Below are 15,353 nucleotides of genomic sequence, written 5' to 3'. Positions count from 1 at the left end.
GCAATGATGCAATTTGACCTCTCCAGGCCACCGTCTCTGAGCATGCGTAGATGAACGTGGCGGGACGTATGTGTCATGGCGAGCTCCATCTGAAGTCTCTGCAGCTTCCGGAGAGCGGCGTGTTGATTCTCTCACTTTGGACTGGTTTGTTATTTCCTGACTACTGGGTAAGGTGGCGGGTGGATCCGTGTTGGGTAGAGTGTGGCCGGAGCTCCTTTTATTGCGGAGTCGTGTTTCCCAGTTTTAATCTTTTTCTGGCTGTTTGCTGGTTGGTTTGGCAGTTGAAAGGGGACTTGCCAGCTGGGATTGGGCTACAAGGAGGCTGGTAGCACTGCCCAAAGTGAAGACAGGGTCGTTGTCTCAGGTGCTGCAGGGCTGTAAGGAGTATTTAAGGGACTTTTTCCCTTATTGTCAAGTTTAACTTCATTGGTTTTCCCAACTTTCTGCTTTAGTGAATTCTTGATACGGGAGGAGGCTTTCGCAGTTACCCAGCTTTCTCAGAGCTGTATCTCATTATGACTTTAAACTTAAGTTAGACGGGTAGGGGTCTTGTTTTTTTCACTTCTCATTTACTCATAAAATCTCTTTCTGAATCTCGGGCGACAGGTGTCTTTCGGGTGGAAGGTAATCTGGATATTTACTTCACTGCCTTATTCCTGTTTTGTAGTTGGTATTTCTTGAATCACGCAGACGTGATGTAGTGCTGGAGAGTATTATCATGGCCAGACACTGAATCTCATCAGTCATGGCAATTATGGCAGAGTCAAAACACCTGTTTTAATCAGTAAGCTTTTGGAAGTAGTATGGAATATCATTAACTTTGCTGTATAAAGAAGAGCAGTTTTTTATGGAGTCTAATCCCTTTTAGGTGGTTTTAAAGAGTCCTTACTGCGATTTTGTGAACTTACTGCGAGCTTGCTTTTTCTAATCAGTTTTTATTTTCCAGACTCGTCTTTCAAGAGGATTTGAGACTAATTGCAGATAATCACGGTACTTATTTTAAACCTTTTATGTTTGAGTGATATATTATACATTATAATGTGCAGAAAGCTTACGTTCTTAGTAATTTTGCCACCATCATTGTATGGAAACACCATGATCTCCATATCACTAAGTCCAAGAAACATTTCATTCATTTTACTTACCCTTTCATCTGCATTGCGTAGCACTGACCATGTCCACTTTGATGTGCTCTCTGCCTCTGCCTTCTATGGCCCACTGATTTTCTCCTTCTCTGGTAGCTGCTTCTTGGTTTCTATGAAAGGCTGGTTCCCTTCTATTCGGCAGTTAAATTCCAAGTTCCTCAAGGCTTGGTCCTGTATCCTTTCCTCTTCTAACTGTTCTCTTTCTCTCAGGGTGCTCTAATCAATATTGTCGTCAACATTGTTATTCTCTGTCTTTTTGATTTTAGCCATCCTAGTGGGTGTGAAGTGGTTATCTTGTGGTTTTGATTTTGCTTTTCCCTAATAACTTATGATGTTACATCTTTTATGTGCTTATTGGCCACTCGTATATCTTCTTTGGAGAAACGTCTATTCAGATATTTTGCCCATGTTTTACACTAGGTTATTTGTCTTTCTGTTGTTGAGTTGTATTTTTTCTGTATTCTGATACTAGACCTTTATCAAATATATAATTTGCAAATCTTTTCTCTGCGTGAGTTGTCTTTTCACGTTCTTGATAGTGTCCTTTGGAGCATAAATTTTTAAAATTTTGATGCAGTCCAGTCTGTTTACTTGTTGCTTGTCCTTTTGGTGTCATGACTAAGAAACCAGTGCTTAATCTCACATCTTGAATATTTACACCTATGGTTTCTTATAAGAGTTATATTGCATTAGCTCTTAAATTTAGGTCTGTGATCCATTTTGAGTTAATTTTTAGCCTACGGCCATACCATCCTGAATGCGCCCAATCTCGTCTGATTTCAGAAGCTAAGCATGGTCGGGCCTGGTTAGTACTTGGATGGGAGGTAATTTTTATATATGAAGTGTGGTAGGAATCCAACTTCATTCTTGCATGTGGCTATTCGATTATAGCACGATTAGTTGAAAAGACAGTTCTTTCTTTGTTGAATATTCTTGGTACCCTTGTTGAAAATCAGCTAACCAGGTAATATATTTTTGACAAGCATTCTAGATGATTTTTATGAAAGAATAACTCTAGGACAGTGATTTCTCAAACTTGAGTGTACATCAGAATCACCGCGAGGGTTTGTTAAAGATTGTTGGGCTTTACTCAGAATATCTGATCCTGTAGGTCTAGAGTGGGGCCTGAGCCTTCATTTCTAACATGTTCTCCAGTGATTCTAATTGTGCTGGTTTGGGAACCACCCTGTGAAAACTACTGTCATTGATCTTTGTTTCACAACTGTGGCTACGCACATGAGAATTACTGGAAAGTTTTAAAATCTATTGATGCTCAATCTTTGTTCCCAGAGATTGATTGAACTGTTCCGGGGCTTAGTTTGTAATTTTCAAAAGCTCATCATGTGAGTACAATAAACACTCAAGACTGAGAACCTCTGTTGCAACAGTAGTTCTCAGTTAGGGTGTTTAGTGGAGTCAGCTGGGCAGGTTTTACATTCTCATCCCTACATTCTACTCTTGGAGATTCTAATTCAGAATGAGACCTGGGTATTTGATTTTATAAAAGCTCTCCTAATAAATCACCTATGTAAGTTACCAGTACTCTAGGATGTTGCATTCTCTCTTTTGTCATTTTCAATATCTCCCTTTCCACTAACTTTGTTTTTATTTCCTTAAAATCTTCTGGATTTCTTCTACTTTTGAGAAAAAACTTTATATGATCCTGTTGTTCTATTTAACTTATTTTGCTTTCATTTTGTTGTCAAACTTCCATTTCCTCATTACTTATTTATTTAAAAATTCCCTCTACCTGATTGTTGGAAGTAAAAACTTTTATTAGTAGTGATGAATGAGATTGTTCAGATGCTATGATATGATTGATGCTGGGTTTAGGGATCTTTGCATTATATTATCTTTGTCTCCTTTGAGTGAATTTCTACAAACGGAGTTGCTGGGTCAAGGGATATATATATTTTAAAGTTTGATATGTACTGCCAGATTGCCCTCTGGAAAGGGTATGCCAGATTTATCATGCTTTCAACGAAGAGTGGGGTTTTTGTCAGTCTTTATTACTGTGGTAGATGAAAAATAATTCATGTTTAAATACTTGCTATTAGTGTGTTGGAATATTCTTTTCTATGCTTATTAGCTATTTGCATTTCTTAAGTGAGTTGCCTATGTTTCCTTTGCCCATTTTTTTTCTGGAATGTGTTTATATCTTGGGGTCCCATTAGACTCTTGGATTGTTTGTGCTTTGCCAATGAGGCAGAGCCAGAGTGGGAGAGCTTGGTGTTGATAGAAGGCATAGGTTCTAATTCTAGCTCTACCAGTGTAAAATGTTTTAGCTTCTGTGGGCTTCAGTAATGTGAAATAAGAGGCTAAGCAATGTTCTCAACTTTTCTGACTTTGTGATATTGTATGTCTACTGCAGTGGACCCCTCTCAACTCTCTTCTTACATTCTATTTTCCTTCTGTTATTTATGTGATTCAATTCAAAGTTCTTCAGTAGCTCTTTAGTAACATTCAAAGGCACTATCTGGTCTTAGCCTTTCTCACTTATTTCATAGAATAATAGTGATAGAAGAAACGCTAGGGGTTAGGTATTTACTTCAACTTTCCATCCAGTGTAAGAATTTCTTCCTGTGTTAGAGGGAGATTAGCTACATTCAGTTTAAACAAGAATTTTGTGAATTTATTCAGTCAGTCAACAAATAGTGTGTACCTGTTGTGTGCTACACATTGTTTATGTGTAGGTGTAGATGTAATAGTGAAAAATATGATGTCTTTGTCCTTGTGGGCTTTACACCGTAATGAGAAAGACAGACGCAGTTAGATAGTGTCAGGTAAGTAAATGCTATGAAGAAAAATGACGTATAAAACAGAGTTAGAGGTTAGTGAGAGTGTGTGGGGGTGCTTGGTCAGTGTGTGGTTATTTTAGACATGGTAGTTAGGAAAGGCCTCTCTGAGGAGGTGTCATTTGATTAGATAAGTAGGCATCAAGCCATACAGATATCTTGGGGGTGACATTCTATGCAGAGGAATAGTGATTGTGAAGTGAAGTCAGAAGCTAGTTTGGCGTACTCAGAGAATATCTAACAGGTTAATATAGTTGGTACAGCCTGGGTAGTGTATAGTAAAAAATATTTATTGAGAACATGCAATGCACTAGACGTAGTTCTAGGTGCCACCTGGGATAAAACAGTGAACAAAGCACATAAAAACCTTTACTCTCACAGAGTGTATTCTAGTAGAAAGAGATAACAATAACATAATGAAAACATCTAAACAGGTGATGAGTGCCATGGTAAGAAAACAAGGTAGGAAATGGGGATAGGAAGTGTGGTATATTTGGTGAGGTGGGATTTGCTCAGAAAGACCTTGCTGGTGACATTTAGGCAAAGTCCTGAAGGGCTTGAAGGCATTCTAGGCAAAAATAACACCCTGAGATGAGTGTATACTTGGTAGATATGAACTGGTAAGGAAGCCCGTGTACCTGAGTAGAGTAAAGGGGAGAGTTAGAGAGATAAAAGGAAAGCTGATTATATATGTCCTTATAGATCTTTGTAGTGATTTTGGGTTTTTATTTTGAAGTGGAAGACAAAGTTGTTTTTTTTTTTTTAATTCATCTGTATTTGTAACAACCTTTTAAAGCAGAATGTGACTTGAGCACTACATTTCCATTCACAAAACTTACTCAAAGGGCTTTTCAACATACCTAGGTAGGCTTATAATTTTGCTACTCTAAACAGTACTTTTTTTTTTTGGAAAACAAGCTCTATGGATGGTTACTCTCGTCAAGTTAGTTCAGCGTAACATACTAATTTCTTGAGATGAACTTAGGTTTTAAAGGGATCCCTGGCGTCTGTGCTGAAATGTCCTTCGGAATTAAGGGTAGAAACAGGGAGACTAACTGCTAATAATCTAAGCAAGAGTTGATATTGGTTTGAACCAAGAATGTAACAGTGGATATGGTCAAAAATAGTCAGATTCTGAATATATTTTGAAGATAGAGCCAACAGGATTTTGTTGGATTGAGTTAGGGTAAAAGAAAGATGACTTGGGGATGATTCCAGGATTTTGGCCTGACCAGGTAGAAGGTTGGCATTGCCTTTAAATGAGATCGGCAAGTTATAGAAAGATCTGGTGTGGTGTTTGGTGGTTGTTTGTGGGATAAGGTGGAGAGAGGCTCAAGAGTTCTCTTTTTGACTTTTTAAGTTTGAAATAACTCTTAGACATTTAAGCAGGGGTGTTGAATAGGCAGTTGGACATGAGAGTCAAGTTCAGGGGAGGACTAGGGCTGGTTAAATAAGCATATAGTTGATATTTCAAGGACATGGGACTGGATGAGATCAAGGTATGTCTGTAACAAAAGGAGATGTCCTGTAACTGAGCCATGGGGCCATTCCAATGTTCAGAAGTTGGAGAGATGAGGAGGAAGAAGCAGAGGAGACTTGGGGAGTTGCTAATGTGGTAGAAGGAAAACTCAGAGAGTGTGGTGTCCTAGAAGCCAGTGAAGGTTAATAGTGTCAATTGCTGCATGTGGGGTCATATAAGATGACTGAGAACTGATCATTGTATATATCGTTGGAAGTCACTGAAATCATGATGATAAAGTCTGGTGGAGTGGTGGGGTGAAAACTTGGTTCATGAGAGAATGGGAAGGGAAAATTTGATATTGAAGTATAGCTAGCTCGGATGTGGTTCCATAGTGTAGTGGTTAGCAGGTCTGCTTTACACACAGAAGGTCTTGGGTTCGCGCCCCAATGGAACCACGGTCCATGGTCTACAGCCATGCCACCCTGAACAAGCCTGATGTCTGTCTGATCTTGGAAGCTAAGCAGGGTCGGGCCTGGTTAGTACTTGGATGGGAGACCACCTAGGAAGACCAGGTGCTATAGGCATAAATAATAATAATCATAATAATAAAAAGAAAGGATAGATAGCTTTTGCAAGGAGGTTTTCTTTAAAGGAGAGAAATGTGATAGAGATAGTAAGTGGAGGAAGTGGGGTCAAGGTAAGGTTTTTGTTTTTTAAATGGGAGAAATAATAGTATGTTTGTATCCAGATAGTAATGATTCAGTAGGGAGATAATTAGTGATGATGCAGGAAAATGGGGCATGACTAGAATTCTTTGCTTGAGTGGGTCAGAGTTGAAGGCTTTTTCTTAGGGAGATGGACAGTTATAATAACAAATAGTTAGGCTGAGTACATGGGCAAAGAACCATTTTCCGGTAAATGAAGGAAGTCATCCACCTGTGCAGAGTGTGGGAGGGGTTCTGTGACTGGCTTCATTCAAGCTTTCTGCTTTCAGTACCATCTTTAGCCTCATTAAGAGGAGATATGTGAGAAATAAATTTTCAGAAAATTCCTAAGATAAATAAGTTTAAGTTTTATACTGCAGTTATTCATAGTCTTTGCTCTACCAGTGTGTACTAGGAATCTGTAAGGAGGCAGAATTTCCTAAATATATTTGACCACAGAACTGTTTTTTCACTGATAGTTAGTATCTCAAATAAATAGAACCAATTTGAGAAAGGCCTAGTTTATTTCACCTTACCTAGTTTGCTGAGTTGTTCAGGACTCTTGTTTACAAGAGAGAAAATCTAACTCAAATTAATTTAAGTCACAGAGGAAATTTATTGGCCCACATGATTGGGCAGAGTGGGGCAGTATCTGGCTTCAGGCGTTAGTTGGATCCACGTGCTCGGATAATGTCATATATGGCTCTTTATCTCTCCACCTTTTACTAGGTTTCATTCTTTAGGTATGCTTCTGCACTGTGACTGGCAGATGATCTCCAGCATTCTCAAGTTGACATCCTCCCAACATAACCACTTCAGTGAAAAGAGAAGCCATCTCTTCTGTTAGCTTTGGCATAGAAGTCCTTGTGATGGTTCTGATTAGCTGGGCTTGTCATATCCAACCCTGAACTAATCACACACTAATCAGTGTGGCCAGGAAGATGGGTTACTCTGGCAGGCCTGGCTCATGTGCCCCATTCCCGTGTCTAGGGAAGGAGGAGGACTGTGATGGATAGTTCCGCAGTGCCCATGTTGTATGCATGTTAACTATAAGTTAGCCAGATCTTGATTGATTGCCATTGGGTTATTTCTAATCTTTTGCTCCTACTAAGAATGTAAAGCTAGCTGAGATTTGAACAGAGGTTTGTCTGATTTACAGGGCATAATCTGTCATAGTTGTAAAGAGTACATTACAGTAAAGGGTACATAATGAGTCTGGCTGGAAGCCATTATTAGTCAAAAGTTGTTAATGGAGAAATGCGAATCTGGCATTTGAAAAGGAAAATTGATTAGAAAGGCTTGAGACCAGAGGAGAGTATAGGATCCTTAACACAGATGAAGAACAGTGGTCACTCAGTGTACATACACTAAGTAGGCAGTGGGATACCACACAGCATGAGGGCTTGGGCTAATCTGACCTGGAATCCTTGTTGTGTGGCTTTGGGTAAGTTAGCTTCTCTGTTTCAGATTGCACTTTAAAGTGAGGCTAATAATACCACCTGCCTCAGGGAGTTGCTGTGAATGGTTAATGGATGACTCTGTGAGCACTTGCTTCTTGTCTGGACATAGTATTAATAGCACTACCAGTAAGTGTACTCATTGTCTGTTTTCATTTTCTTTCTTCTGAAAGTTTTTTTCTTTCAGTATCTTATTCTAACATAACTGTAGATTCATTTACATTTATAAAAGTTATGTATAGATGCTGTACACTTTACCGATCTTACAAAACTGTAATACAGTATCACAACCTGTATATTGACATTGATATAGTCAGGATATAGGAACATTTCCATCACCACAAAGATCTCTCATGTTGTCCTTTTATAGTCATGTTTACTTTCTTCCCACTCATCCTCTCTTTCAATCTGGGCAACTACTATTCTGTTCTCCATTTCTATAATTTTGTTACTTTAATCTCAAGTGTGCTATATAAATGTAATCATATAGTATGTTACCTTTTGGGTTTGGCTGTATTTATTCTTCACAGTTCTCTGGAGATTCATCCAGGTTGTTGCATGTATCAATAATCCATTATTTCTAATTGCTGGGTAGTAATCTATGGTATGGATGAACCACAGTTTGTTTAACCGTTCAACCCATTGTGGGCATCTGGGTTATTTCCATGTTTTGGCTATTACAAAGAAAGCTGCTGTAAACATTTGTGTTCAGATTTTTCTGTGATTATAAGTCTTTATTTTTCTTGGATAATCCCCCCTGGCCCCCCACTGCCCCGCCCCGCCTCGAAATACAGTTGCCAGGCTGCATTATAGTTGCATGACTAGTTTTTTAAAGAAAATGCCAAACTTTTTTCCAGAGCACCTATACTATTTTATATTTCTACCAGGACTGCGTGAGTGATCCACTTATTCTGCACTCTTGCCAGCATTCAGTGTTTTCACTATTTTTTAATTTTAGCTATTCTGATAGTGGTGTGGTATTTCATTATAGTTTTAGTTTGTATTTCTCCGATGGCTAATAATGTTGAATCTCTTTTCATGTGTTTATTTGTCCTCTGTATATCCTCTTAGGTGAAATGTCTCTTTATGTCCTTTGTCTATTTTCTAATTAGATTGTGCTTTTAATATTGCGTTTTGAGTTCTACATACTGCTCCTTTGTCAGATGTGTGGTTCGCAAATATTTTCTTCTATTCTGTAGCTTGACTTTTCATTCTCTCAAAGAAGTCTTGTGCAGAGGATAAATTTTTAAATTTTTATGATGTCTGGATTGAATAATTTTTCTTTTTATGAATTGTGCCTTTGGTGTCAACCTCTAAGGACTCTTCATCTAGCTCTGGGTCTAGAAGATTTTCTCTTATGAATTTTTCTAAACTTTTATAGTTTTACACTTTGTATTTAAGTCCATGATATAGTTTGAATTTTGTGTCTTTTTTTTGTCTGTAAGTATTCAATTGCTCTCGTACTAATTGTTGAAAAGGTTCTTTCCTCATTCATTCAATTGCTTTTGCACTTTTGTGAAAAACCATATTTGTTTGGGTCTATTTCCAGATTCTCTGTTCTGTTTTGTCAATCTATGTTTGTGTTCTACCAATACTATACAGTCTTGATTACTGTAGCTATACAGTATGTCTTAAAATGGGGCAGGCCAATTCCTTCCACTTCATTCTTTTTGTTTTTTTACCAGTTGTTTTAAATATATTAATTTCTTTACTTTTCCATGTAAATTTTAGAACAATCTCACTATGTCTACAAAAACATTTCACTGACACTGCAGGATGGGAGTATGGCTTCATTACCTGTTGTTTGGTTTGAAAATAAAGGATCCCTACTTGGCTTTCTCTGGTCCTACAAGGCACCTTATTGTAGCCTTGTAGGGGAGCAATCAGGTCTCCCCACTTGGCCTTTGTGGCTTGTCTGGAGGTGAGACCATGGTTTTGTGTTTTGTGGGTTTTTTTTTTAGTAGAATGGTTATTGTCTGAAAGTTTTCTGTCTTGCTACTTTTCTGGTTCTTTGACAAGAAAACAGGCTTTAGTTGGAGGCTTTTATTACTTGCATCTGTTGGCACTTCTGGGTCACTGGCTTCTTCAACCCTAAGTCTGGGATATAGGAGGCAAAAGAAACCCCAGGGAATTTACCATTGCGTTGTTCCTTGGGTTCCAATGTCCCTAGCCTATCTGCCTTCTTCTCTCTGCTTTTCAAAGTCTTATGTTTATTTTATATATAATATCCAGAGTTTTAGTTGTACTTAGCAGGAGGGATAGGGAAAATTATGTCTATTCTGTCTTCCTGGAAGTTATGTCTATATTTTCTTAATTACAAAAATTTTGAACATTCGAGAAAGTAGAATAGGATATGAGCACCAACATTTCTGTTTTCTAGATTTAAGAGTTGTAAATGTTTTCCCATATGTCTTAATCTCATGTTTGTTTTGGCAAATTATAGATATAATGACATTTCACCTCCAAATATCAGTGTACATCTCTAAAAAATAAATTTTTTTATAATATATAAAAATAATGTATTGAGTGTCAAAAAATAAGATTTTAAAACATAAACATGATACTTTATATCTAATGATTTATAGCAATATCCTGATATTAACGATACCAAGTTCACCTTCTGGTTTCCCTGGTTGTTCCCAAAATTTGTAGGATCTGAACAAGAGCATGAGTTGCGTTTAATTGTTAGGCTTTTAAGTCTCCTTTGATCTTGAACAGTTCCTCTCCTGCTTTTTTCTTCATGATATTGATTTGTTGAAGACATAGTTCCTTCCATTTGAACCTTGGAATGTCCCACTATCAATAGGATTTGTCTGATTGTTTCCTTGTGTTTCTTTATCTCTGCATTTTCTGTAAACTTAAAGTTGAATCTAAAGGCTTTATTGGATTCAAGTTAAGAAAGGATATTTAATAAGTGATGCTATGTTAAACAGATTTTCTGAGGGACTCATATCATTTATAACCTTTTTATGTGATGGAGAAGATGCTTTCTGCATCCTGTGGTACACTACTGGATGACATAGAAGATATCGTGTCACAGGAAGATTCAAAACCACAAGATAGACATTTTGCAAGAAAGCACGTTGTTCCAAAGGTGCGAAGGCGACATACCCAAAAATATTTGCAAGAGGAAAACAGTCCACCAAGCGATAGGTAAGCTATTTTTTTGAAATTATATTTGGTATTGTTTCAGGGGAGAAGCTGGTAATACTGGTCTTTGTGATATGTAAAACGTCTCTTAAAAAAACCTCTGAAATTTTGAGATGAAATATGTAGATTTATTTTTTTATTTGCATGTTTTTTAATTTGGTGAAGTGATTGGTTAAAGAAGTGTCAAATCATGTGTTCCTTGAAGGTGAGGCCTAGGACATTATTTAGTATAAAGATATTACTCCACACCTCCCCATCTCTTTGATATTACTGTAGTTAGTATGTAATTTTTGTGACTTCCGAATTAAATTTTTTTTAACCGGAATTTGTGGTTCTAATGAGACAGTAGTGGTTGAGGCATTTAATTTTTCTTAGCAAATTTATAAATACTTATGCATCAGGTAAAGGCATTGGGCACAAATAAATTATTGTGCTGTTTACACTGTTATGTTAGGTCTCTAGTGAAATTCTAACATGGCCTAGCCAGAAATGATTATGCCGTTGTATAGTTTTAATATGTCAACATTTATTTATCTAGTAAATTGTCGAACATTTTAATATACTTGATTTCGTTTGTAATATTAAGCTTTTAAAAGCTATGAACTTAAAATTTGCTTGTATTTTGTTTATCAAATTTGTCCTGAACATGTCCTTAAGATAATTTCTGTTTAATTATAAATTATCAAGGCAATCTAAGTTTTTCCTTCCTAAAATGATTATATTTTTAGAACTCTATATTTGTATATGAAGTACTTTTATGAATGCCATAGGGTGACAGTTTTTCCATTTTGATTCGGTTATTTATATCAGTAAGTTATAAAATAAAGATTGTAGGTAGTATATCGTCTCTTTATGAGCAAATAGATGTATTTACTTTTTTTTTTCATTTGCTGTTGTTACTGGATCCATTTTCTTTGCTGTTACATGTACCTTTCTAAGAGTTGAACTTGGCAGTACATTAGTAGTACTGAATTTGTATTTCTCTCAAATCCAATTCAGAGAAAAAGATATTTTTATGTAGAGAGCTTTACATTAGGATCCTGTGGTTATTTTCTTTTGATTTTAGACTTTTGGTGTAACAATAGATTATGGATTAACTTGGTGCATTTAATGAATAGCTTGTGAATGGGTTGCAGTGAGTGTATTTTTTTTTTTTTGCATAATTTGCCCAGAAATCATCTAGTACTTTTTTTTTAAATCCTTTAATGAGACTTACTTTTTAAAATTTTCTTATTGATTGTTTAATAGCACTATTCCAGGCATACAGAAAATTTGGATACGAACATGGGGTTGTTCTCATAATAATTCAGATGGAGAATATATGGCTGGACAACTAGCTGCCTTTGGATATAAAATTACAGGTAATTAGATTTGTAATGTATTTATTGAGCTGAGTTTTTTAGAGATATGTCTTATAGCTTCAGCAATTCAAGGGTATTTTAAGGCAAAACAAAAAGCTATTATACATTGCCTATGTAACTATGGATATCATATTAAAAAAAAAACAACTATTTTGAAACACTTTGAGTTACAAAATAGTAGTAAAATTACAGTGTTTGCATATGTCCTTTACGAACCTCCTTTAATATTAACATCTTACATAATTATAGTATAATTAACAAGCTAGGAAATTATCGTTAATGCAACAGTGTTATCTAAACTACAGATCTTATTTGACTTTTGCCATTTTTCCCATTTAGGTTCTTTTTTTGTTCCAGGCTACAATCTAGGATCTCACCTTTCATTTATTTGTAGTATCTCCTTAGTCTCTTTCAATCTGTGACAATGCCTCAGTGTTTTCTTGTCTTTTATGACCTTGAACTGCTGAAGAAAACCGATTCGTTATTTTGTAGAATGTCTCTCAACTTGGGTTTGTCTGATGTTTTCTCATGAGTAGAATAAGGTTATGTATGCATTTTTGGCAAGAAGAGCACAGAAATGATATTATATCCTTCTCAGAGCCTCATATCAGGGGTTTCATGATGTCAGGATGTCTTACTACTAGCGCACTAACCCTTGTCTACCAGATTTCTCCACACTAAAGTTAATATTTTTTCTCATTGTAATGAATAAATATCCTGTTTCTCCTCAACCTTTTTGTCTACTAATTTTAGTATCTGCCATTGGATCCTGTCTGCAACAGTTATTACTGCATTGTTTGCTTAGTGGTCATTTTTTATTTTGTTGTTTCTTCCACATTTATTAATTGGAATCTTGTGTAAAGAAGAGCTATCCTTTCTTCCTCATTGACTTATTTATATCAGTATGGACTCATGGCTATTTTTTTATTCTATGGGTTGTAGTCTGATAATATTATTTATTCTGCTGCTCATTGTTCTAAACTTGGCCATAGGACCTCATTCATTCAGTCTGGCTCCCATGTCTTCTCAATATGCCCCCATTCTTTTTTGAGTACTTCCTTACTTTCTGGCACCACAAGATATTCTAGTCTTATATTTTCCCTTCCCCAGCCTTGGAAGTGACCACTTTCCAGGGAGCCCTGATCCCCTTCATTAGAAGAATGGTGTTTAGAATCAGATCAGAGATCTGGACACTGGGTATGCCCATTGCCGTTGGGAAGTGTCAGTGCTTCTAGGTCATCTCAATGGACTGAGCTAGGAAATGAGTATATTAACGGGCATGTACACACATTTATATTTGTTACTGTATCTAGCTGTATGTATATTAAATGGCACCATAATTTGAATGCTTTGTGACAGTGCTTCATATATGTCATCTTGCTTAGTTCTAGTGTTATGAGAAAACAGTGGCATCACTGCCATTGCAAGTGAGAGTGGAGAGGTTGTGTCTTACCTTAAGTGGCACGGGCAGTGAATTCTCTGTCACTCCAAAATACTGCTCTTAACCACTATTCTATAGCTTGACGTTGCCTGTGTATGTGTAATGGGCAAGTCCTAGCTTCAAGATAGCTTGTGAGAATTGGGAACATACTCTATAGTATTGTTTTCTTCAGCAGCTAAATGATCATATGTCATTAACTATGTGTTTTTGATAACTTATTTTTTAGACAGCAAAATCATTGTTAATACTTTTGTTCTTTAGGAAAAAATACTCAAAATATGCACATCTCTATTCATTAGGAATTTTTGGCATACTTTACCTTGGCTTTGCCTTAACACATTCTGACGGTGCAGTTTGAGTATTAAGAAAATAGCCTTTAAGATAATTTCCCAAAACATTAAAAATATCAGAGATGACTTTCTTAGGTGCTATTAATTATCTAACACATTTTAATATAAATTTTAGACCATTAGCAGTTTGTGTTTGGTATTATAACAGTAGTCGTCTATGTAAAATAACAGTCCTGTTGTGTTTAACAAGAATATTATATACATTTTGTTATGTACACCTACTTTTGGCTTCCTATTTGGGAAAGTAGAAAGGGAGAATTAAGGAGGCATTCCTTTGAATATGAAATTAATTTATCTCAATGTATATTTTATATACATATATTACTTGTTTTTGTTTATTACTTTTATATGCTGTTGATTGTCCCCACTTTATTAATTAATTTTTTTTGTGCCATTGGTTAATGAAATCTAGTGTTTCAGGTGTACAATTTAACAGTAAGGCATATATATATTGCATTATATGTTCACTGTGCGTAGTTCGATTTCTTTCTGTCCCCACATATTTGACCCCTTTTATCGCCCCCCCCACTCCAACTCTGGTAACCACTAGTCTGTTGTCCATGTCCGTGAGTCTCTGTTTGCCCTGCTTATTTGTTGCTTTTCGTTTTATAGCCCACAGAATAAGTGATATCATGTGGTTTTCAACTTTTTCTGTCTGGCTTATTTCCCTTAGCATAATTATCTCAAGGTCCATCCCTGTTGTAGCAAATAGCAGTATTTCATCTCTTCTTATGGCTGAGTAATATTCCATTGTATATATGTACCATAGCTTCTTTAGCCAATCATCTATCGTTGGACACTTCAGTTGCTTCCATGTTGTGGCCACCGTGAATAATGCTGCTATGAATATCGGTATGCAAATACCTTTTTGGATGTATGTTTTCAAGTCTTTGAGGTAAATACCTAGTAGAGGGATGGCTGGATCATATGGTAGGTCAATTCTTAGTTTTTTGAGGAAACTCCTTACTGTTTTTCATAATGACTCTACCAATTTGCAGTCCTACCAGCAGTGTATGAGGGTTCCTTTTCCTCTGCATCCTCTCTAACACTAGTCCTGTTGAAAATAGCTATTCTAACAGGTGTGAGATGGTATCTCATTGTGGTTTTGATTTGCATTTTCCTAATAGCTAGCAATGTTGAGCATCCTTTCATATGTTTGTTGGCCAATTGTATGTCTTGGGAGAAGTGTCTTTTCAGGTCCTCTGCCCATTTTTTAATTGGGTGGTTTGTTTTTTTTTTGTTATTGAATTGTATGAGTTCTTTGTATATTTTGGTTAAAAGGGCCTTATTGGAGGTATTGCTTGCAAATATATTCTCCCATTTGGATGATTGTCTCTTTACCTTGTTGATGTGATTGTCCCCACTTTAGAAACACATCTTCAGTTTTTAATTCTAGTATGGTTTGTATGCAGCAGATTAAAGGACCACTTTCTTCACTTGTTTAGGTGCTGTAGGCCCAGGAAATATGACCAATATTAGCTCTGTAAA

At 36.4% G+C, this 15,353-nt stretch overlaps 1 protein-coding gene and 1 pseudogene across 9 annotated transcripts in view; both read left to right on the top strand.

Annotated features, from left to right (window-relative positions):
- The first annotated feature begins 20 nt into the window (after nucleotides 1-20).
- Nucleotides 21-15,353, top strand: part of CDKAL1 (CDK5 regulatory subunit associated protein 1 like 1) — a 459,847-nt gene continuing 444,514 nt past the window's right edge. Inside the window, exons 1-4 of one of the 9 annotated variants that reach the window (XM_011362830.2) lie at nucleotides 21-144; nucleotides 947-990; nucleotides 10,544-10,716; nucleotides 11,962-12,074. In XM_011362830.2, coding sequence (XP_011361132.1) covers nucleotides 10,547-10,716; nucleotides 11,962-12,074 — 283 coding nt within the window. In that variant the 5' untranslated portion in view covers nucleotides 21-144; nucleotides 947-990; nucleotides 10,544-10,546. Of the gene's footprint in view, nucleotides 168-258; nucleotides 365-932; nucleotides 991-10,543; nucleotides 10,717-11,961; nucleotides 12,075-15,353 lie in introns of those variants that run through there. The other 8 variants (XM_011362828.2, XM_011362831.2, XM_011362829.2 and 5 more) reach the window with 8 other exon arrangements.
- LOC111741626 lies at nucleotides 5,867-5,986 on the top strand (annotated as a pseudogene).

This window comes from Pteropus vampyrus, unplaced genomic scaffold (genome assembly GCF_000151845.1).
Source record: "Pteropus vampyrus isolate Shadow unplaced genomic scaffold, Pvam_2.0 Scaffold80, whole genome shotgun sequence".
Lineage (NCBI taxonomy): Eukaryota > Metazoa > Chordata > Mammalia > Chiroptera > Pteropodidae > Pteropus > Pteropus vampyrus.
This window is presented reverse-complemented; position numbering and strand designations above follow the sequence as displayed.